Raw genomic sequence first — 23417 nt, forward strand, 5'->3', positions numbered from 1 at the left:
AAGAGCGGTGTTTTTCCAAGTTCAGGAATCTTACCATAACACTAATTTTTGCAGGTCACAAGAACCAAAATCAATTTAAATAAAGATTAAAAAAAAAAAAAAAAATAACAGCAGTTGCCATGCTCTGAACAGGATTGCTAGCACCTCTTATAGCTACGTTTTGCACAATACCTCCAAAAGAAGAGACATCAAGCGAAAATAACACTCACTTTAGCACCAAGACGACCAAGGGGGCCTCAATAACGACCCCCTGACAAAATAACAAAAAACAAACACAGAAGATAGACTTGCAGGTATCCCTGTTAAGTGTCTCCGTTGATAGACTACATTTACACAGACAATGCACTGAAGCACAGTAATCATCTTCGAGATATAGAAATATTTATATATACACATATATTAGCACCAAATGTCTATTAACTGCTGATAGGACGACCCAAGAGCAGTGGCAAGTCTGTGAATAAAAGCAGATCTTATCAAGTAAGGCATCTTTCCTGTGACACCCTACAAGAAGCTCCTGTTTGAAAACAAAAAGGACATATAAATAGTTGTTAGCACCGGTGAAATTAAGAATAGCAGAGGCCTGAGGAAAAACATCTGAGGCCTTTCACTTTTTTTTCTAAAAACAAAACAAAACTGTACTGTATATAATTGGTGCATCCAATCTGACAAGTGTAAAATCTCTGTCTGAAGAAAAATCACATTATCCATTGTTTACAAAGCAGCCACCCCCTCCCACTAAAACAAAAATGCAGTTTTGGAATTCATGGGTAAAATCTAGCAGGATTAACACATCCTACACACAAAAAAAATAATATATAGATAAACTCAAACAAAACAACTTTCAATTGATTACATTCAAAAGCTCCTCAAAATTCATGTTACAGGGTCTAATTAAAAAGGGCTTAATAATAATGGATGTGATAATTGGCTTGCTCAGTCTGCCCTTTAAAGTGGGATGGGTACCTACGGACATTTTAACACAACCGATTAACTTCTTGGGCTGTGCTTTTATTGTTGGTAAAAAAAAAAAAAAAAAATTATTCTAATTCAGTATTTCACATTTTCTCCCCCTTATAAATGTTGTCTTTACATGCCATTTTGGAAAATTATATATATATATATATATATATATATATATATATATATATATATATATATATATATATATATATATATATATATATATATATATATAAATATAATTTTTTTTTTTTTTTACATAAAAAAAAAAAATATATACCGTGCATGCTTACTGCACTACTAAAGGATTACTAGAGTTTACATGTATATGGTAGTATGCCCTTTCTTTAAAGATGTCCAAACATTATGGTTGACAATGTAGCTTTAAAAAAAAAAAAAAATGAAGTGTCTTGCCACAAAGGTCAAAAAAAAAATTTCACTTACCTCAAATGCATGATTTACTCACACCACTTAAACACATTTCTTTGGATAAGGTAACAAGAAACTATCACCAACAGAAAAGTGATAGTCTGGTTCGAGCTTTCTTTTTCTCACTTTTTTGTTTTGGTTGGGCACCATCTTGTGCCCCACAGATAGTATAGCTTTTAATATATTTGTTGAATTGAATTGCCAATTTAGATTCAAACTAAGGGAAATTGTAATTTAAATATTTATTTTTAATATTAATTTTACAAGCGGTTGTGGGGGCATGATAGACCAAATATCTATACTCAAATTAGGAGTGTTTTGTATGTAACTGACAAATTCTGGATTTCCTCAATTTTAAATTATTTTTGCTGCCTCGCTGTTACACAAAAATCAAGATAAATATATTAATATTGCACAAATTGTGCAATTAACTCAGCAGACTGAGCAGGCCAAGCCAAACCTTCTTAATATTCTGTCAACGTTAGAGAAGATGAGATAGAAGGAAAAAAGGAGGGGAGGGGGTGAAATAAAATAAAGCACCACTGCATACATGTACACAAATCATTGTATCTGCCAAAGGGGGAAAAAAAAAAAAAAAAAAAGAGGAGTTCAAAGTTACAAAGTAGGGCTATTCTAAGAGACATTCTTGAATGAAGAGCAGTTTCAAGTGTATGAAATCAAGACAGTCTTAGAGTGAAGCGCCACTTCCAAAATTTGAACCAAAACTTGTATGGAAAGGTTTTTGTTTTGACCTCTGACAGGAAGCGTGAGTTAACTTTTAAATATTCCATACATTTTCTCCCCCATGTGTTTCTTGCGGACAATATTTCTTTCCACTTCTTATTTGCCAGCAGCAGCTACTTTCTCAAAATCTTGAGCATTGCAGAACTCTTTAATGGTGACTGTCAACAGATTACTGGTGACATCTGTTACGACTACATTGGAGCAAGGGGACATGTCAGGACGCCAATCTCCAGCTTCCTCTTCAGGATCAGAATCATCAGGCTCTCCTTGCCCACGTTTGCTAGCAGATGACTCTGGTGGGATGGAGAGATCCAGAGCCTCGGATTCTCGCCAATCAGGAACAGCAGGGCTAAGGGTTTCAGGTAGCAGCTTAGGAGGGCGGTCGTCAGAAGGGGCTGGGGAAGGGCATCCAGAAGTGCTGGAGCTGTCATCTGCCATGCTTTGGAGGGTTGAAGCTTCCTCAGGCTTACCAGCATCTGGACCACGCAGAACAGGCTTGTTGTAAAGTGGGTAGGCTCCATACTTGAAATGACGAAGCTGATTGCGCAGCATACTCTCGCTAAACTTCTTACTTTTTCCTATAACCCTATTCCGAGATGGAATTTTGGGGCGCCCTAGAGGTGGCTTTGCACCTTTGTCAATCACCTTAAGGTTGAGGATGATGCGGTTCCTTTTGGGTTCCCGAGGCTTTGCCTTTCGATTGATTATCCGAACAGTTTCAGAGAAAGGAGACACTGGAGGGCGCAAGCCAGAGCCTGTTCCAGAAGGGGCCGAAGGGTCTGGACGGGGAAGTGGGCGTCGAGACATGCTGTGACAACGGCGTATGTCCTTCTTCAGGCGGTGCATTGCAGCGCTGGAGTGGAGTTTTGGAGAAGCACTAGAACCTGGTTTGACGGTGAAATGGACATCATTCACACGTAAAGCTTCAGCCTGGGCTCGGGCCTGGAAACAAGAAGATATTAAAAAAAAACTGATAAAGCAAGAACTTGTTTACTTAGTAATAAGTAGGACTACACTACAGTAAATGTAAAGACTGAAGAAATATCTTGATACAAATATTAATCAACATTTTTATGAGCAGAAATCACATTGTATTGTTCAGACTCCTAGAAAACATTTCAACTAAAATTACAGCCCAGATTTAGATGGTCTACAAGACAAATGTGTCATTAATTGCAATCTATGTTCTGGTAACACAAAAAAGTAGGGAGGCTCTAATCCTGGAAAGTTCTGTAGATGGAGGTAAAATATAAGTATGACAAATAACAATGGTTATTTAAAAGAACACTCCAAACCTCTAAATTCACTTAATCTTGTTGAAGTGCTTTAGGGACTAAGAGTGTTTCTCCCTTGTCACTTTATAAAAAGTGCTTAATTCAAAAGATATTGGCTATCTTAGAAAAGGACATGGTTGCACTGATCCTTGTTGGTTTACACACCAACACAAGTTGCAAGTCTATGCTTCTCTAGGAGAAGCCCCGTGGCAACTGTGAAGCTTATCTATGAGGGCAGGAAGAGGGGAGCTGTGGCAAGCAAACCTACTCACTACTAGATTATAGGCTAAGGTAAACCTTTTATTTACAGACACTCCAGTAGATAAATCACAATTCAACCTATTTCAGAACCGAAGTCTCTTGGAAAGCTTTATTAAAAAGTGTTCTTTTGTAAAAAGTGGTCTAAAGAACTAAAATGAGAATCACAAAAGGAAACCAGTTAAACCACCAGATGCATTGCATTCCATTGGGGACTCTTCCTTCTTATAATTTTGCACCGCATTTTATTTTTTAAGAACAGAACACTTCCAGTGTTATTATATTCAGAATTTTCACAAACTAACTCCAAATGGAAAACTTAAGGCAAAAGTAGTTGTTCTGGACAGACTCTCAACCTTAGACACAACTTTATTTTTGCCTCATTTGGACTTAACCCACTCTTCAAACTCCAAATTTAAGCAAGTTATTATTGAGGAACACTTTGAAAAGCCCTATGCATTTTGCTAATGCACTGGTACACTGGTTGAAATCCCACCATTTTAGACAGTACATAGAACACTTTTCTTTCAGATTAAAGATTTGTTATCCTGTCTTATCAAGAAAAATCAGTTTAACTTTACCTTTAAGAGGAAGGTTTTTGGTTTAGGGCCTCGTTTTTTAGGTCCATAAATTTCTTGCTCTCTTTCCCTGTACAAATCATGAAAATACAATTAAATCAATGAGCCAATTCACGATACAAGTCTCAGGAACAAATAGCACATTTTAGAGAGCAATCACATTTCCACCATCTAAGGGTACATACACAATATTCTACTACAGAAGCACTGTATACTGTCATTACCACAGAAGTGATTAAGCACATACACTAGACAACATATCCAGTTAAAGCTTGACAGTCATACAAATGAAAGCAATGTTATAGGGAAAGTTCTAAACAACCTCAGCAGCAGAAAGACCTAAATTTTAGTGCTGGTAGAACCGGCATTTTTTTTTTTTTTTTATTCTTTATTTTTGAAATGTTTTAAACTGTTTTCATTGTTGTTGGGGTAAGGGTACAGAAGAAAACAAGGGTGAACCTGCATTTATTAATACTGCTTGAGTACAGTTTGGTAAAATAAAAATATTAAAAAAAAAAAAAAAAAAAAGGTACACACAAAATACGAAGATACGGCAGGCACAGACTACTCGCAATATAGCTACTAAATTAAGATCTAGTTATTATGGCGTTTAGAATCAAACAAGATAATGCATTTGAGGAAGAATAAAAATGCTCACTTCTGCTCGAAAGCTACAATGAGACGGGAATCCAAAATATTTTCTTCTGGCTCCCAGGTGCTGTACCTGCAACACAATTATATCAAATGATCTAGGTCAGAAAAAATAAAATTATATATATGAAATGTAATTAATTAATTTTAAGGAATAGGCTGCTAGACAGGCTTTAAAATGTACTCACCACTGCAAAACTGGAGGTTCCATAATATTATTAACCGCTGACTGACAGTGTGAGCTTAACAATGGCAGGGGCGTAAAGGTAGCTTAAATAGGCGTATTTGGCATGGGAATGTAGAGAATTTTTTTTTATAAAACACTGTACACTTCGATAGATGAATAAGTATACTAATGTAATAAGACCAGCACACACAAATGACATACGATTATCCTAGTCTTAGTTTTCTTAAAGGTCTCCAAGCACCAAAACAACAATTTAATGGGACACTCCAGTTTTAGAAATTAGTACATTTAGTTGTAATGCTGGAGTGTTGGATTCAGTACCCCAGCATTCTAAAATGGAGAGTATTTATCTCTGATTCGAAGGCGAGACTGTCTCCTCACAACTGGTTCTCAGAGAAGCATTTGGGTCCTATATGGCATATGCAAGTACTGCCTTCGGCTTTGAGTGATAAGATTATCCTCCACGCAAGCTGTATACCAGCCACAAGGCAGCAACTTAGGAGATTATATATATATATATATATATATATATATATATATATATATAGTAGACTTTGATATAAGGATGGGGCAGTTAACACCTGTAGCACTTCACTTATCCGCTTCCTAATCATTCTTAAAGTCAGGAGGAGTGAGGCTTTATGGAATACATTTTGTACTGAAATTACACAAAAGTAAAAGCCTTTATATTGTATTCTGGAAGTGAAGTGGTCAAACGGACACCAAGTCTCCCAAACACAGAAAAAACAAAAACATTTAAAGTCACCTATGGCTAGTATCAACCTTTTTACAGGAGATGCTCCATTTTTATTTAAATGTATCAAATTATGGCCTTGATTTAATAGTATTGTTTAAAGCTTTCCAAATGTTTTAATATTTTTCGATAAACTTTTAAAATAATTTTAAACATTCAATATATTTTTAAAAGATAAATCAAAATAATACAAAAGTAAAACATATTAATAAAATTAATTCAGTTTAACACTACAAATTAAGAGGGGAAAGAAAGGAAGGCTCCCCCTCCCTTGTACCCACAGAGCACATAGGGTTAAAAAAACCTTTTTCACTTGATTTCAGCGCCGATGTCCCTCAGCGCTGGGGGTGTCAAGCTCCCTGGACATGGGGAACCTAACGCGCATGCACCCCAAGCTCGCATTAGGACAACCCCATAGGAAAGCACTAAATCAATGCTTTAACCCCTTAAGGACACAAATTCAGAAATAAAAGGGAATTATGATGGAATATCTGTCATGTATCCTTAATGGGTTAATATTGGGTTTTAGTGGATGCTGGATGTGCTCACGCATAGGGCAACCATTAGAATTGGAGTTAACCCTGCAATGTAATTATTGCAGTTTCCCAATAACTGCAATTTGCATGGATAAAAACTGACAAGGACAGTGTTCCCAGAACACTTCATGAGCTGAATTGGTTTGGGTGCCTATAGTGTCCCTTTAACAATGACTTACACAGAGCCAAAATGTGGGGATATAAAGTAGTGATATAAAGGGGAGTTGATTTTTAGATTTTATTTTTTCACATTTTAAATAATTTTTCTCAATACAGGGTTAAACAAACAGAATATTACAATTGGTGTAAAGTGGCATTTTCTCCTTTAAGACCTTCACATAAGGTGTCATCACAAACAGCAAATTTTAACTAGACTGGTTTATATTCAAATCCCTTATGTACATGGCATATTTTTTTCCACATGCTATTAGGATGAAACACGACCAGGCAGTTTTTCTTGACTTTACATGAAAGCAGCACAGTAAACCATGTGCTTTGCCAAGTGTTTGATAGGAGGTATATTAGAACAACAAATCCATCACTTTTCCCCCTTTACAGATGTGAAGAGCCCTAGGGAAAAACCTGTATGTACAAGTTTACGTAGATTGTATTTTTGGGCCCAGAGGTGCAGATCAGGGTTGGCCAGTACTCCACAGCCATGCAAGCTGTTTTTAAGCCAGATCAGGTTTTTGAGTGAGAGCTAATTAAACCACAGGTCTGTCTCCTAATTGCATCACATAGGGTTCAAAAGTAAAGACTGTCAGTAGCTAGACTCACGCACTCTGTCAGAGGAACTGCTTAATTTAATTTGCTGGAAAAGAGACTTTTGTTAAAAGGGAGGAAATGCAGTCACAGAACAGGTGTTCAAAGACCCTCTCCACCACCTTATTAAGGTTTGCTTTAAATGATTGCTGCAGTCACACCTTCTAGAGAAAAAGCAAAAAAATAAATAAAACAACTGACTTTGAAGCCAAAATAAACTTGTCCTCCGCTTGAGCTGATCCTAGATGACTTCTATTTTAAAGAACCCAGTCACAAACATTTTACTTGCTGGTAACAGGGGAGCCCCAGGTATCATTAACCCAGAATCAGAGGCACCCCACTGACAGATGAGCTACACGGAGCGCTTGAGAGCTGCACTCAGACAGATCTTTCAATGGGGATTTAAATTCTACAACTTGGTGTGAGCAGGGTTAAATCCCTGCTCACACAAGGGAGACCCAGGCATCTGTCAATATACTGGGCACCCCTAGGTCACCTGGAGCCACAATTAGTGGTGCCCCAGACTGATCGATAAGTTCACTTTAAGTGCTGCATACAACCTTTTAAGTCAACTGAAATCACTGTGATTGTGCTCAGCTTCTGTGATTCTAGGGTGCAGCTTTTTGTGGGAGACTTGACATTTGTGCAATAAATGCCAAAGATAGAAATTGGACGTGAACACACGTAGGAAAAATTCCCAAAATTAAGTCCTTAAGTACAAAGCAAGCAAACTGAAGCGGTGTCCTTCAAGCGATACTCCAGACCCCTAAATCACTGTAGTTTGCAGACATGCTTTATGTATAAAGAGTGTGTCCTCTTCTGCCCTCCTCCCCCATTTTACAAAAAGTGTAAAACACAATAAAAAATTGGCACTTTTCTAATTTAACCTTGTTACCACCCCTATGGCTCTCAGGCACACCACTTATCGTATTACTTCCTACAGCTAGCTGTTTAACCTGAAGACAGCAATTGCACAGAGCACCTGCCCTGCAAAGACTTCTCATTGAGCGTCTGTGATTGGACAGCCACAGAATGTCTGGGCGGAGCTAGAAGTTGAAGGTTTGCAAAGGCAGCAGGTTTTGCAAGCTGTTTTTAGATATACGCCTAATGAAAATGTGCTTTCATGTTTTTATTTGGGGTATTTCTACTAGTGATGTTTGTTATTTTTCTGTATTTGGGCAGTGAATTGTGCCCATTTAAGGGGTTGAAAGACAGGTAAATTCCACAAATCCAACACACTTGTGAATGAAGCTTCCTGAGAGGACAAACCCTTGAAAAATATTTGCACTTCGCAGCATGAAATTAACCAGAACACTTTCCAGTAATGGCTTAAACTCCACTAACCCGCTGTGTCATTGCACACTGAATTCTTCAAATGCCAATGGTGTCTGGAACCTTTTAACGTTAATGTGTATGAATCCAGTTGTAATTCTGCATAGAATCAACCCAGCATGCCCAATAGCATGTTTTATATCAAACCAAAGTGCTCCTAGAAGAAACACTCAGAGTTAAAATATCAGCCCACGATTAATGCCCCAACTTGGTAAAAGCTGGTATGATAAAAGGGTATGAACTTCTACCTCACCGTAAGATCAGGATGGAAGGACAATGGGCATAGGACAGAAACAGTATGGGGTCAGGTACACGGGGGGGACCTTGTGAACAAAGACATCTGAATTTTATTTCATGGTTGTCAATTTGAGAAAGAATACTCCAAATTGCTAAAGATCTGTATTCCTAAAATTTTAGTGATCCTATCTCTAGTTCTAGTAAGGCTCTACCCTTCCTGTTCGTCAAAGAAATGATTTACTTGCCTTTTTCCGATGCAGAGGCTCCCACTGTGCCGCTCATTTTTCCCACCTCCTGCAACGTCATTAACCCCTTAGTGACCAGACCACTTTTCAATTCTCTTAACGTTTGGGACAAGGGCTGTGTTTACATTTCTGCGGTGTTTGTCTGTAATTTTCCTCTTACTCATTTACTGTACGCACACATATTATATACCGTTTTTCGCGCCATTAAATTGTATTTCTAAAGATACCATTATTTTCATCATATCATAATATACCATATAAATATGATAATAAATGTAAAAAAAACAACATTTTTTTCGAACTTTGACCCACCGCCAAACCTCACCCGTGCTAAATAGTTTCTACATTTTGTCCGGAGTTTAGAAATGCCCAATGTTAGCATGTTCTTTTTTGGTAAATTAGAGGGCTATAAGTACAAGTGGCACTTTGCTATTTCCAAACCATTTTTTTTTTTCAAAATTAACGCAAGTTACATTGTAGCATTAATATCTGTCAGGAATCCCTGAATAACCCATCACATGTATATTTTTTTTAAAAGAAGACAACCTAAGATATTAAACTTGGGGTATTTTTACTCTTTTCATGCAACCATTTTACCACCAATCTATGCCAAATGTAAAAAAAAATTATAAAAAAATGGTGATTTGTTTGACACACCTAGCAATTTAAGAATACATGTACGGAGAGCTTTAAGGGTTGCTGCCAAAGAACACCCCAATATGTGTTCAGCATTTTGAGACCATATGGTAACCCAGGAATGTGAAATAACCCCATCATGGCCATACCTTTTCCAAATGTAGACAACCCAGGGTATTCCCAGTCTTTTGTAGTAGCCACTTAGTCACAAATGCTGGCCAAAGTTAGTGTTTCTATTTGTTTTGTTTTTTATTTTAAAAAAATAAAAAATACACACACACACACTTATTTCCAATATACTGTATATACTCGAGTATAAGCCGACCCGAATATAAGCCGAGGCCCCTAATTTTACCCCCCAAAAATGGGAAAACTTATTGACTTGAGTATAAGACTAGGGTGAGAAATGCAGCAGCTACTGGTAAATTTCTAAATAAAATTAGATCCTAAAAAAAATATATTAATCGAATATTTATTTGCCGCGTGTGTGTATAATGAGTGCGGCGTGTGTGTGTATAATGAGTGCGGCGTGTGTGTGTATAATGAGTGCGGCGTGTGTGTGTATAATGAGTGCGGCGTGTGTGTGTATAATGAGTGCCGCGTGTGTGTGTATAATGAGTGCCGCGTGTGTGTGTATAATGAGTGCCGCGTGTGTGTGTATAATGAGTGCCGCGTGTGTGTGTATAATGAGTGCCGCGTGTGTGTGTATAATGAGTGCCGCGTGTGTGTGTATAATGAGTGCCGCGTGTGTGTGTATAATGAGTGCCGCGTGTGTGTGTATAATGAGTGCCGCGTGTGTGTGTATAATGAGTGCCGCGTGTGTGTGTATTGAGTGCCGCGTGTGTGTGTATGAGTGCCGCGTGTGTGTGTATGAGTGCCGCGTGTGTGTGTATGAGTGCAGCGTGTGTGTGTATGAGTGCAGCGTGTGTGTGTATGAGTGCAGCGTGTGTGTGTATGAGTGCAGCGTGTGTGTGTATGAGTGCAGCGTGTGTGTGTATGAGTGCAGCGTGTGTGTGTATGAGTGCAGCGTGTGTGTGTATGAGTGCAGCGTGTGTGTATGTGTTGCAGAGCCTTGGTGGGGGGTAGGCAATTTTTTTTTTTTATTATTTAAATTTTTTTATTATTATTATTTTTATTTATTTAATTTAATTATTATTTATTTTTTATTATTTATTATTAAAAAAATTTATTTGTTTATTATTACTATCTTTTTTTTTTCGTCCCCCCTCCCTGCTTGATACATAGCAGGGAGGGGGGGCTCTCCTTCCCTGGTGGTCCAGTGGCATTGGCAGTTCAGTGGGGGGGAGAGGGGGGCTGGCAGAGCTGTAACTTACCTCTCCTGCAGCTCCTGTCAGCTCTCTCCTCCTCCGCGCCGTCCGTTCAGCTCCCTCTGTCAGCTCACAGTGTAAGTCTCGCGAGAGCCGCGGCTCTCGCGAGATTTACACTGGGAGCTGACCGAGGTGCTGAACGGACGGCGCGGAGGAGGAGAGAGCTGACAGGAGCTGCAGGAGAGGTAAGTAAGATCTCTGCAGCCCCCACAGCCCCATTGTCTGTATTATGGCAATGTAAATTGCCATAATACAGACTCTGACTCGAGTATAAGCCGAGTTGGGTTTTTTTAGCACAGAAAATGTGCTAAAAAAAACTCTGCTTATACTCGAGTATATACGGTATGTATAATATTATAATTAAAGCATTTTACAATACATTATACATATATATGATTACATTATAAGTGTATTTTGAGATATATGTGTATATCTCAAAGTACACTAATAATGAAATCATATATATGCATAATATATGTACAATTATTTTACAACATATTATATTTGCCGCGGACATACTAGGTACGTCTGCGGTCCTTAACGACCATTTTTAGTCGAACGTACTCAGTAAGTCTACAGTCGGAGATATTCATAGATATATATTTATATTTTAATATCAAAATACAGTTCGAATATATATATATATATATATACACACACACACACACACACACACATTTTACAGTAAGTATTTTTATATTAATAAAAAAAATACACTTAGTATGGCGTTAGATAGAAATATATATGATTTTTTTTTTTTACATTTATTAATTTTAATTTTTACTTTTTCACCAGCAGGGGGACTGCCTGTCAGTTCAGGCAGTCCCCCTGCTGGCAGCACTGTGGACACCTATTGTGGCCAAGTGACCGCTCTTTTAGAGCGGTCACATGGCCCCTGGGGGTCCTACAGTGCAGAGGGGGGACTGTCTGGGCTGAGCCTAGACAGTCCCCCTCAGATAAGACCGACCGCCGGTGGGGGAACGGTGGTGATCGGTAATTACATGGGGAGGGAGAGGGAGGGTAGAATGTTAATTTTTTTTATGTAATTATTTTATTTCTTTTTAACTATTACAGAGTGCCTCAACCCGTCGTGACACTCCGTACAGGCAGAGCATCAGAAGCCTGCCTGAAGGCTTCCGATGCTCTGCTCTACACTGCCGGGCGCCACATACGGCAACTCTGGTGCTCGGCAGTGTGGGGGGTATTACACAATGCCTCGATATCGAGGCATCGTGTAATACCCTTAGAGTGCTCATTTTGCCAGCGCAAGCCTATCACAGTGGTTAAGGAGTCATGACCTCTTCCACGATGGTCCGATCCAATGCTGAACTAATGCATATGGGCAGTGAGTGCCATGCATACTTCCAGCACTGTTTTAGTCACTTGACAGAGTTTTACACACTGTGACAGCCACTAGAGGTGGCTTTAACACTACAATGTAAACCGTGCACTTTCTTAAAAAAATAATTTAAAAAACTTCAATGTTTTACATTGCAGGGTGAAAAAGTACAGCGCCACTGCACCTAGATTTATTGAGATCAAGTGGTCTGGGTGACTATAGTGTTCCTATAAAGAGGAAATGTCTCATGTTTGTGACCAAACCATTTGTTATCTCCAGCTAACACTGTTATACCCTTGCTGTGTTCAATTGTGCATGGGAGGGAAATAGTTGTCCCAGAACTAGCTAGTGAGCATATAATACGTATGTACACTATATCACACACAGACAGATAGAATTTTGTATCTTGTAATACCTTTCTTATTGGACTAACATAATTTTTTAATGACAAGCTTTCGTGGGAAGTGTGTGAACGCATGTGCGCACGCACATTTTAATCATCCCTTAACTTTAAAAAGCATATGTTTCGTTTCATGCAAGACCAATTCTAGTCTTTATTTATAACGTTTTTAATTTATTTTGGAATTAAATAAAGTAACACTTTTGGATACTTACCATGAGTCAGAGAATCATTACTGGTGTGGAATCCATGTGAGGGATCAGGAGCAGATCCTTGGATTGCCCCGTACACATCTAAGGGGAGGACCCCCAGAGGCGATTTAATTACCACTTATTTTAGGAGTGCATTTCTAGCTGTGCAGCACTTGTATTTAACGGTGTGTTACACTATGCAATTATTTTTCTTTTTGTAGATCAGTCTGCCGTATTCCTTTTGTATCTTATATTGTGGCTATTTTATATGGGGGGTATATGCTGGGATACCACTTGGGGGAAGCTGTACATAAAATATATATAAGATATAGTGTATTCATTTCACAACAAACACTGTTGTGGGTTTTCCATGTGTATGCAAAAAATAAAAAAGCCAAGTCTGACTCAGCCCAACGCCTTGAGCCCAAGATCGTATATCCTTGTTTGGATAACTAACCAGTTCTACAAACCTAAGTGCCGATATTTTACAAGAGGGATTATACAAAGAGGAATTTGTTCAAGTGGACATGTCGCCTTCATATAATTTCTGTTAACTATTAATGGAAATACTGAATTGTTCATGAGATAGCAACTAATGATCCATGATACCTATTGTAAACTACCTTTCAAACGTGACTTCATTGTGAGAAGGTTATATTTGCAAAGCAATTACACTATCAAAATTAAATATTTTATATCTTTAAAAGGGGTTAAGTTGTCATTTTTGCTGTTTCTTTTGTATTATTTGCTGTGCTTTTTGATAATAGCATTAAAGTATATGTGTCACAGACACACACTCATCTAGAGTCTAATTTTATTTCATGGTCATAAATGTCAGAAACAATACTTGAGTTGCTAAATAGGAACGGTCCCCCATGTTTGTTTGTGACCAAACCCTTTGTAAAGTCTCTCCCAGCTGCCACTATTGTATGGTCTTACTATGGTGAACTGTGCAAAATAAGGGGACACTTACTCACAAATTTTAAAAAACAACCCTCCCCCCCCAAAATTATAATTTTGTAATAAAAACAAAACCAAACACACCACAATAGCTAGCATGCCATTAGCTCATACAGAACAAGGCAAGAGTTTCAATGTACATGAGGACATCCAGCATCACCCAAACTCCCCCTCAAAAAAATATGTGAATAATACTTTACTGTGGGGGAGGTCTCAATGCGAGGGCGTGCGCCGTATATGCACATTAGGTCCCCACGCCTGCTGATGTTGGCAGGGAGAGGAGCGGAGACTGAGCTTGATCCAGCACAGAGGGATATCAGTGCTGGTATTAGGTAAGTGACAGAAGGTGTTTTTAAGGCGCCACGCGAGGGAGGTCAGCACTATAGTTTCTCTTTAAAAGGAACACTCTAGTGTCCATCTGTCCCTGATGCAAGTAAACTCTATGAAACTGCAGGAAGCGCCTCTAGTGGCTGTCTGTTAGACAGCCACTAGAGGCAGTCTTAACCTTACAATGCAAACATTACAGTTTATCTATAACTGCAATGTTTTTAGCTGCAAGGATACTGCACCCAGACCACTTCAATGAGATTAAGGTGTCTGGATACCAATGGAGTTCCTTAAAACAAAGTTAGATTTCAGTTGCCATTGAATATTAAGACGCAGCTCAAGAAAAAAAAAAAAAAATATATATATATATATATATATATATATATATATATATATATATATATATATATATATATATATATGGTATATAAAAAAAAATGTAAGCAATCATTATGTGGAATTGACTTATAATTTCAATAAATACATATATTTTTTTAACTGCAACCTAAAAAAACAATTAAAATCAGGTACTGCTAAGATGCATACAGGAAACACATGATTAATAGTAGAATATAAAAATGATGTACCATATACACATACACACAGTACTGTATTAATGAAAACACAAAAACAGCTTACTTACTTTATGGCCCAGCCTTTCCATTTCACCAAATATTCAATACGGCCCTGTCAAAAAGCAAAATAAATAGGGAGAGAAAAAAGAAAAAAATAAAAAAAAAAATCAGAATAATGCTATCCATATATTCGTCATAAAGAAGGTCAGACACACAAAGAATGTAAATGACAAAATAAACTTTCCTCTTGCTTGAAAAATGACTAGATTTGGGTCTTTTTTACCCCCCTTTTTCAGATACATTAATTATAATTGAAATTTAAGGCAACAAGAAACCATATAATGCTGCAAAACACATCAAATCATTACACCACACACACACACACAACGAAATTTCATTACCCTATATACTCGTGTATAAGTCAAGAAATGTTAGTCTTAAACTTCATTTTAAAATGCAGAGTCTACTTATCCACAGGTCAGTGCTAGTCTGACAGAATTTTGTACTGTGTTGGGGAGTCAAACGGCGTTCGGGAGTTTTAATGCGGGGCAATGTCAACTCCCGAACGCCGTTCTCCTAGTTGGTCGGGAAGTGGAACAGGCAGGGGTACAAGTTTCAGAGTGGTTTGCAGGCTTGCGTAGCCAACTCAGAGATCCATGCCATCAACGACCATGTACCGCTACCTGCGTTCGGGAGACAACATGTGCGTTTGTATAGACGAATGGCAGCCACCTAGGAAATGCTTCTTTGTGGTTAACAGCCAGGGGTGGTCAGAGTCTGTTCATTAACTGAACAATCCCATTTGAATAACGTACCCTCGACTTATCCCCGAGTCATAGCATATTTCACAATTGTTGGTCAAAAAACTGCATTCTACTTATAGACGAGCATTTACGGTATCTGAAAATAAATTGGCAGACTTGGTAATGCAATGTTAGCACAGCAATTCTGGTTTTTAACCCATAAGTGCCTGAATTCTTGGAATGGATCCAAACATCCAATTCCATAAAAGCAGAGATATGTAGCCGTTGAGGTAAGAAACATTAGGCAATTATCCCTTTTCACTCAATCTCCAGACTCTCCCATTAATAATAATAATAAAAAAAAAAAAAAATTCTACAGATCACGTGACACAACCTGCTTGTTTATGCACTCATCACCTGAAATCATTACTGCAACCGTGTAAATTACATAACTTATTTAATTGCGGTTTCATTCTTATTAAATAACTACCTCATCCGGTATTTCCATAGGTTTCATTCCTTTAAAAAGGAGTTATAATATTCCTCTATAAAATTATAAAAAACACTTTTATACAGTATTTGCTCTATTTAAATCAATGGGATCCTCTTCGTATCAGAAGCCCGAAGTTCTTAAAAAACAAAAAAAAAAAAAAAAAAAAAAAGCTGTTTTTATTTGCAAGGAAGCAGGGTCAGCATCCATGTGCAATAGTCACATTAATAAGATTAAGTGATTTTCGTGCACAAACTACACCTTTAATATTTTCTTTTCTTTAAATGACCAATTCTTTAGAAAGGTATTTAGACCTGGTGATTAATTCACCTTCCTAATGAAGTTCACTGCTCTCACCACAGATATGGTCTTGCCACTGACTGATTAACTATTTCTACCTTCTTGCTCTACATATTTACTCTTACTTATATAGGTTCTTACTGGAAAAGCAGAATATAGCACAATGTAATTGTTGCCTATAGCTTAAATTTCTGAGATTACTACCAATTTCTAGCTTCCACTTGGATATCTTACTATATCCCTACTACTTCCTCTAGTCTAGACTGTAAACCTGTGTTAATTTGGCAGCATATTTCAATTTAGTTTTAGCCAGTCTTCGGACTAGAAAGCCGTTTTAGTCATCTGAATTGTTTTAGTTGACTAAATCTCCCATAGAATCAACATGACTAAAATCTAATGGGTTTAGGTAAAGCCTCTGTCTCTTTTGCCCCTTCTCCAGCTCCTCTGTGTCCCCTCTGGGTGTTTCTTACCCAGCCCCTCTGTGGGTCTTTGCCCACATCCCAGCCTCTGTGGGTCTCTTTCTCTCCATAGTCTAATTTGTGTGTCTCTTCCCCCCAGCCCAACTTTGTAGCTTTGCGTCCCCCCCAGCTGCTCCACGCATCTCATTTCCCCTTATTGTGTCTTTCCCCCAGCTGTCACACCCCCTCCCCCACTCCCAGTGTCTCATTGCCCTTTATGAACAGCTGCCTTGGCAAGCCCTCCTTTTTTTCCCCCAGAAGAGAATCAGTCTCCTCACAGAGAAATAACCAGATGCTTCTCATGGAGAAACCTCTGACTTGGTGCCCACGTGCACCAGCTCCTGCACTTGCACACGCCCGGTTTGAGGTCTGGAGCTGATCTGACGTCTGTGGGGAGGGGGAGGCATGCCCAAGAAGGCTGCAAAGCTCCCTGACTGTTTGAGTGACAGCCAGGGGGTGTTCCCTAGTTAATTTATAAAAGAGCTGATTTCTCATAGAAATCAGCGCTTTTACAAATTGAGAATAAACTAGGATACTCTTTGTCACGAATGCACCCTACTTCAAGAGTGTGCGTGATGTAGTTGTGGTGGTGAAAGGGTTAACGTTCACTATTTGTCTGCACTAGACCGGAAATAATGATAAAATCCCCCTTAACACCACCCACACTTAAGCATAATAATATAACTTACTGTTTTAACACTGCCACCAGCAAGACAATTTATAAATGGGGTGCCTTGGTCCCCCTGGTAACTTAATAAGAAAAACCCACCAAAATTAGCTTTGCACAATATCTATGTAGTTGCAAAATATGAATTAATCTCTTCAGGTAACGTTATTCTTTACCAGACAAAGGCAGAACTTAATAAAGGAACACTTATGAGCAAAAATTAGTCACAGTGCATACAAAAATATGGATGCCAATCAAAATATTTACACCAACAACAGATAAAACCAAAAGGGATGAGATAACAGAAGTCCTAATCACTTACTCAGCTTTTCAAAGTAAAACTTCTGCCCCCGGGGGTCTCTGGTAGGAAAGATGGTGATTTACTTAGAATTAGATTCTGGCCCATCAAGCAACTACAATGCACACTTCAGTACCATTGGAGAAATACCATGTGGATTACCACGCCTCGCCCAGAGGTGGAGTTAAGGCATATCTATAGAGACAATAAGTGACCACCACCTTGTGCCCCAGACCTACCTCAATCCAAATGGAAACATTTGGTTCTATCTTCTCTTATGTACTTGCCACAGAAATAATAATTGCATCTACAAATTTGTTACTGTTCCATTCCATAGATATGTCACACACCTTACTTACGACCCAATATAGCAGACATCACAACCCCTTCCCCTATGGTTAAGTTATACCAATCATGTTTGGGCTTGATTAGAAGATGGCGCTTGTTACATTCCAAATATAACAAAAATGAGGCTTAATTACTATTCTGTGGGTAAATAATGTTTTTTTCTTTTGCATATGATACTGGAACAAGGCTAATGGCCATTAACATATCAAAAAGATTGACTCATCAATTAAGAGGTACTTTCAAGTGTAGAATCCCACACCTTGCAGAGTGTTTGATTAATCACAGGATCCATCCATCCATGTGGTAACCCATCTGACCCTTTTCACATTCCTATGCAATTGACATTACCCCTTCTGTCATCTGACCTCTGTGAGGGTCCCAGCTTTAAAGAGAAATTAAGGCTATAAACCTTCTGACATTCCATACAATCAAATTAACCCCTTTTGACATTGGCAATACCACCTCTACCAGACAGGCAGGTCATCTATGCAGCACACAAATTACATTACAGGACATTATCCAAAGTGCAATAATAATTTAAGCACCCTTGCCGTGACACTCCTCACCTGTAAAGCACTTCAGCAAGCTGAAGTGCCTTTGTGGTGTGAAGTGGTCCTTTATAATCTTAAAAGTTGTATTTACAAATGCCCAAACAAAATACACAGATACAGAAAACAGAATAGGAAGGCCTAACCATGTTGGGGTGTCTTAAGTCATGAGAAACTTTTCTGACTTTATTTCAAATTCTGCAAATCACATGACATTTTTTCCAAACAGAGTCTATGGTTTTTATTTGTTACAAATGGGGGGAAAAAATTGATCATTTCTATTTCTGAGAAGTAATTGTCCTTTACAGGTGTGTGCACAGTGCAACGTAGAAGGCTGTGTTAACGTCCATGCATAGTTGTACTGTATTTACAAAAATGTATCCATGCTGGTATCAAATGAAAGCTCCCCAGCAGTACACATTTGTTGAATAGTAAATGCATATTCTGTATTGTAATTTGTTCCAATAGGATTAAGTATTTATTCTTGTTGAGTAACAAACCTCAAACAAATACTAAAGAAATGTAACAGCTGACTGGAACTGATCAGACTTTTCCAAATCACTTGGGGGAAAGAGAGGGTGGGGGGAAAGCTCAGTGCTTTTTCTTGGAATACCCAGAAAGATTTCTGATGAGGTAATTGTGATCTAGAGATTATAATTCTGGTTGTGCTTTGTCTGGATTCGTTTAGCAAATGTTTTAAATTTATATTTTCCACTATACTCTACTTTCATAAATGTTGAGGTCATCAGGTTTTAGATTTTTTGAGTTCATAGAAATACTCAACTTCTGGATCGCTAGCATTTGAAGTGGATTTTCATTTTCTATTTACTTTTGAATTAGTGAATTAATTCAAGCTTCAACCATTCAGGTCTTCTACAGCTTACACATTAAAGGGCACCTATCATGGCCCAAACAACCTATGCTCATTAAATTGAGCATACAACTAACTATACATGGTGCTAGCAGTTTTGCCAACAAATGTATAGGTTAGGCAAAAAAAACTATTTTAAAATATTTTTCTCTCCTTGAGGTCACTGATGAGGGACAGAAAATACCTCCCACAGGAGGGACTAGATGGTGTATTCAACACTACAGGGTCAGGAATACAGGTTTTTGTTCCTAAACCCCATCGTGTTCCTTTAAAATTCCCAGCATTTGTAAAAATCCCGGACCAATATCCACACCTTTTCATTGACCCAAAAAAAAAAAAAAAGGGGGTTCACAGCCGTGAAACACACCTATGGAACAGGTGTACAACTTCTAGAACGCAAAGTGGCACAGATAAGATAATGCTAGCAATTCAAAGCTCAGAAATGCAAATATTGTATAAATTTATAGGAAGGTCACTTATTTAAACAGTGCATACTAAGACGAAGATAAGCAGTTTTTCTAAAAGGCTTTGTCAGTGTTTATATAGTTAAAGTAAACCAGCTATATCACATTTTGCTGGTTCAGTTGTCATGGACCTGAAGAACATGTATATTAGCTGAAATGCTGAAAAGTACATAAGCTGCACATATTTATTTTAGACAAGGCCTTTGAGTGCAATCCCTTTTATATACGGTTGAGTTCTGCTGGATAATGCAGGAGGTCAGAAAATTGGTTTGCGTATAGATTAAATAGTTAATGCAGAAGAAGTCACAATAAAACCCTAAAGACTCAATTTCTGGATATAAACAAATCCACTGTTATTTAAGAATACTGTGCAAAGCAATCAGTCCAGATAGCCATACTTGGAGAATGTTTATATAACAACAGCTTTAAATAGTTTTGTAAGATTATACTTCTTATAGATTACAAAGACCGTTAAGGTTCGCAATGAACACTCCGTGATCAATAATGGTACTATGAAGGATTTTCCATTTTGACTTATGTTTGCAATTCAAAGATTTAAAATTTCAAAACCAATGACACATTAAGGGAATATTGGGAGGGGGGGTGGAGGGGATGGCGAGGCTGGGGAACTAGTTTGAGATTTAAAGGGTCACTATCTACCAAAACAACTTTGCATTAATACAAGAGTGGCTTATAATTGCAGCAATTTAGATTGAGAGTAACTGCAGCCCCCCCCCCCCCCCCCCTCCACTTTACCGTCTAACTTCGGCATATAGAATCCAACTGCATAAATAAAAACATTGCCAATATCTACCCACCGACAAGAAGCCAGAGGAAGAATCTGCAATGTATTTTAGATTATATAAAAAAGGCAATCATGAGTGCATAGGTTGTGCTTGAAGATGTACATAATGATATGCATACTGAAATAGATGTTTTCAATAAACATGTTAAAGGGGATGTATTTATGCATGTTTTATAGAAAAACTATATCTACTTATTACAATAAATATATCTATTCAACTGCACAAATACAACTTACATAAAAAAAAATGAAGGAGGCTAATTTGGGTCATTTACACATAAGGAAGATTAACAGAAAATCAGTTTTTTTTTCCCTCTAAATATAGATGGATAAATCATTACTGGCAAATGTACAAATTAGATTTGTTATTTTGTCAGAATATTCTTGATGTTGTAACTATTCATTTTGAAACCTAGTGCTAAATTATTTACTTCTTCCAAGATTTTTGAAGATATTGGAAGAAATTCTGTGTGCTTGAAATGCACACTGCGCCAGGAGTAACATCCACTAATTAAAGCTGTCAAACGGGAGAAATAGTTGAAGAAGTGAAAATGAACTCCAGTATTAACACGAGAAAGCAAATTAGGAAACACAGACCAATGAAGTTCCAATTCAGTGGGAGTTGTTCAGTCAAGTGACTGGTTAGCTATTTAAGGTGAATTTTAAAATGAAGGCCAAAATATAAATCAGGGAAATTCTTCAATTCAGTTATATTTCCAGTTTGCCTAGTTTGGTCTAAAATTTTATTTTTTTCATTCACAATTCACACTTACGATTTTACCTTGTGATAAGAAGTACAGCCATCATGAGATGAATAGCTGTAGGTCAAGTACTTGATTACCCCAGCGCATTGTAGGCCACACTTGACTTAAGTGATGTACAAAGACTACTAATTAGAACAAGGAATTTCAATTTTGATCAAAACTCTGCTTAACCATTGTGGAAAAAGGAGAGAGGACCGTTTCATTTTTGCTACATGATTTATCTTGCAATATTGCATCACTTTTTCATATTGTATCAGAGTCTTCCAACCGTTACCCATACAATAATAGTAAACAGGTGCAAACAAATACAGAGGCCTGAAAGAAGTATGTGCAAGATAGGAAGCAAAAGCAAGAGAACACTGTTTCTAAACTAAAGTATGAATTAAATACACTGTGATTAGATCTACCTATTCTTTGACAATGTCAAGTGACACAGAGCAGTGACATTTTTGAGAGTACAGAAGGTTTGAGAAACACCTCTTCATATGTTAGGTCGGATATTGTAAAAATAGCACAGCTGCACAGGAAGCATGTGGTTATCATGCAGAAAACTAAACTATGTGGCATGGCCGTAGTTAAAAGCCAGCAGCCAAGAAAAAAAAAAAAAATTAAATATATACAAAAATGTAGTACTAACATGCAGACGACTGGGGGAGGATCATTTGCGAAGGAAAGAGGGCCTCTCAGTCATTAAACTACTATGGCATCCAAATAAAAATTACTAGGAGGAGGGGTGTAGGCGACTGAGGACATGAGCAAATTCACCGCTGCAACTGCAATGCATATGGGAAAGAAAGAATAAAAAAACACAAACTTATTCGTCATCTCACAGCAGGATGCTTCAAATGGGAAAAGGTGATTGGAGCCATCATTACTGCCGCTAGTATCTAATGCTTTAGCATATGAGTGGATAGTGGGATTTTATACTAAATGTTCAAGTAAAGAGGGGCCTTGTCAGATTACCATGCACGGTGGTTTGATATTACAGACACATCTTGAACTCGCCGACTTCAGGGCTCATTCAAGTTTTTCTATTTTTTTTATTTTACAGAGTACAAAATGTAGGCCAATATCGTCTTACATGTTAGCATTATCTAACTCCGCTATCAGCCATGGGTATTTTTTTTGCATTTCAGTTTACAATTTTATAGTAGACAGCTGGCTGTGTTCACTAAATTCCAAATCTTCATCAGGCTTACATTCTAAAACCCTGAATTCTAGCAAGTTAAATCCAAATATCAAACCTGATAAAAATGAAAAATAAAATTCTACAGACCAGATTCAGAGCTTGGACTATTCTAAACTCAGTTTTGATGTTAGAAGAAAAAAAAAAAAAAGCTGGAAAATTCTTTCAAATTAGCTTTAAAATTCTCAATACAGGATTTTAAATGTAATAAAATTCAGGGTTTACTCACTATATATATATATATATATATATATATATATATATATATATATATATATATACACACACACACATAAAAACTGAATACACACACACACACAAATATATATATAATATAATAATAAAAACTCAGAAAAGGTTGGATATTTCAGTGTATATTTTGCAGTTTGTTTTTCCCATTCAGTATAATTGTGCTATGAATGTATAAACCCGGGGTCAGTGGGGGTTACCCGGCATTATCGCCCCCTCCCGTATTTCCTATAGAGCGATGATGGTGTCTCTCATTAAGACAGCAGCCGGCCCGCTCTGTGCCAGCCTCGCTCTGTGCCCGGCCCGCACACGGTGAGCGGCAGCCCCCGCCATAGCGCCGCAGTGAAGGCCAGGGCACGGTGTGCGTCAGATCAGCGGCACGGCAGCCGCAGACAGCGCTCGCTATGGTGGCTGCGTGTCCGGACTCGCCTCCCAGCTCTCACCTTTCTGATCCGCCGCTTAATGATGGATTCGGCGGCGAACACCCGCTCCCCGACTGCAGACAGCTCCATGATCGGCG

General features: G+C 38.0%; 1 protein-coding gene across 1 annotated transcript; it reads right to left on the reverse strand.

The window, feature by feature from the left end:
• Positions 1-1378: 1378 nt before the first annotated feature.
• Positions 1379-23417, reverse strand: CBX6 (chromobox 6). Its single transcript, XM_063426383.1, has 5 exons — positions 23341-23417; positions 14775-14818; positions 4905-4970; positions 4250-4316; positions 1379-3078 (listed from the first exon to the last, which is right to left on the reverse strand). Exons 1-5 carry the CDS (start codon positions 23407-23409, stop codon positions 2233-2235), a joined length of 1092 nt encoding a protein of 363 aa, XP_063282453.1. The 5' UTR covers positions 23410-23417; the 3' UTR covers positions 1379-2232.

The sequence above is a fragment of the Pelobates fuscus genome, chromosome 7, assembly GCF_036172605.1.
Source record: "Pelobates fuscus isolate aPelFus1 chromosome 7, aPelFus1.pri, whole genome shotgun sequence".
NCBI lineage: Eukaryota > Metazoa > Chordata > Amphibia > Anura > Pelobatidae > Pelobates > Pelobates fuscus.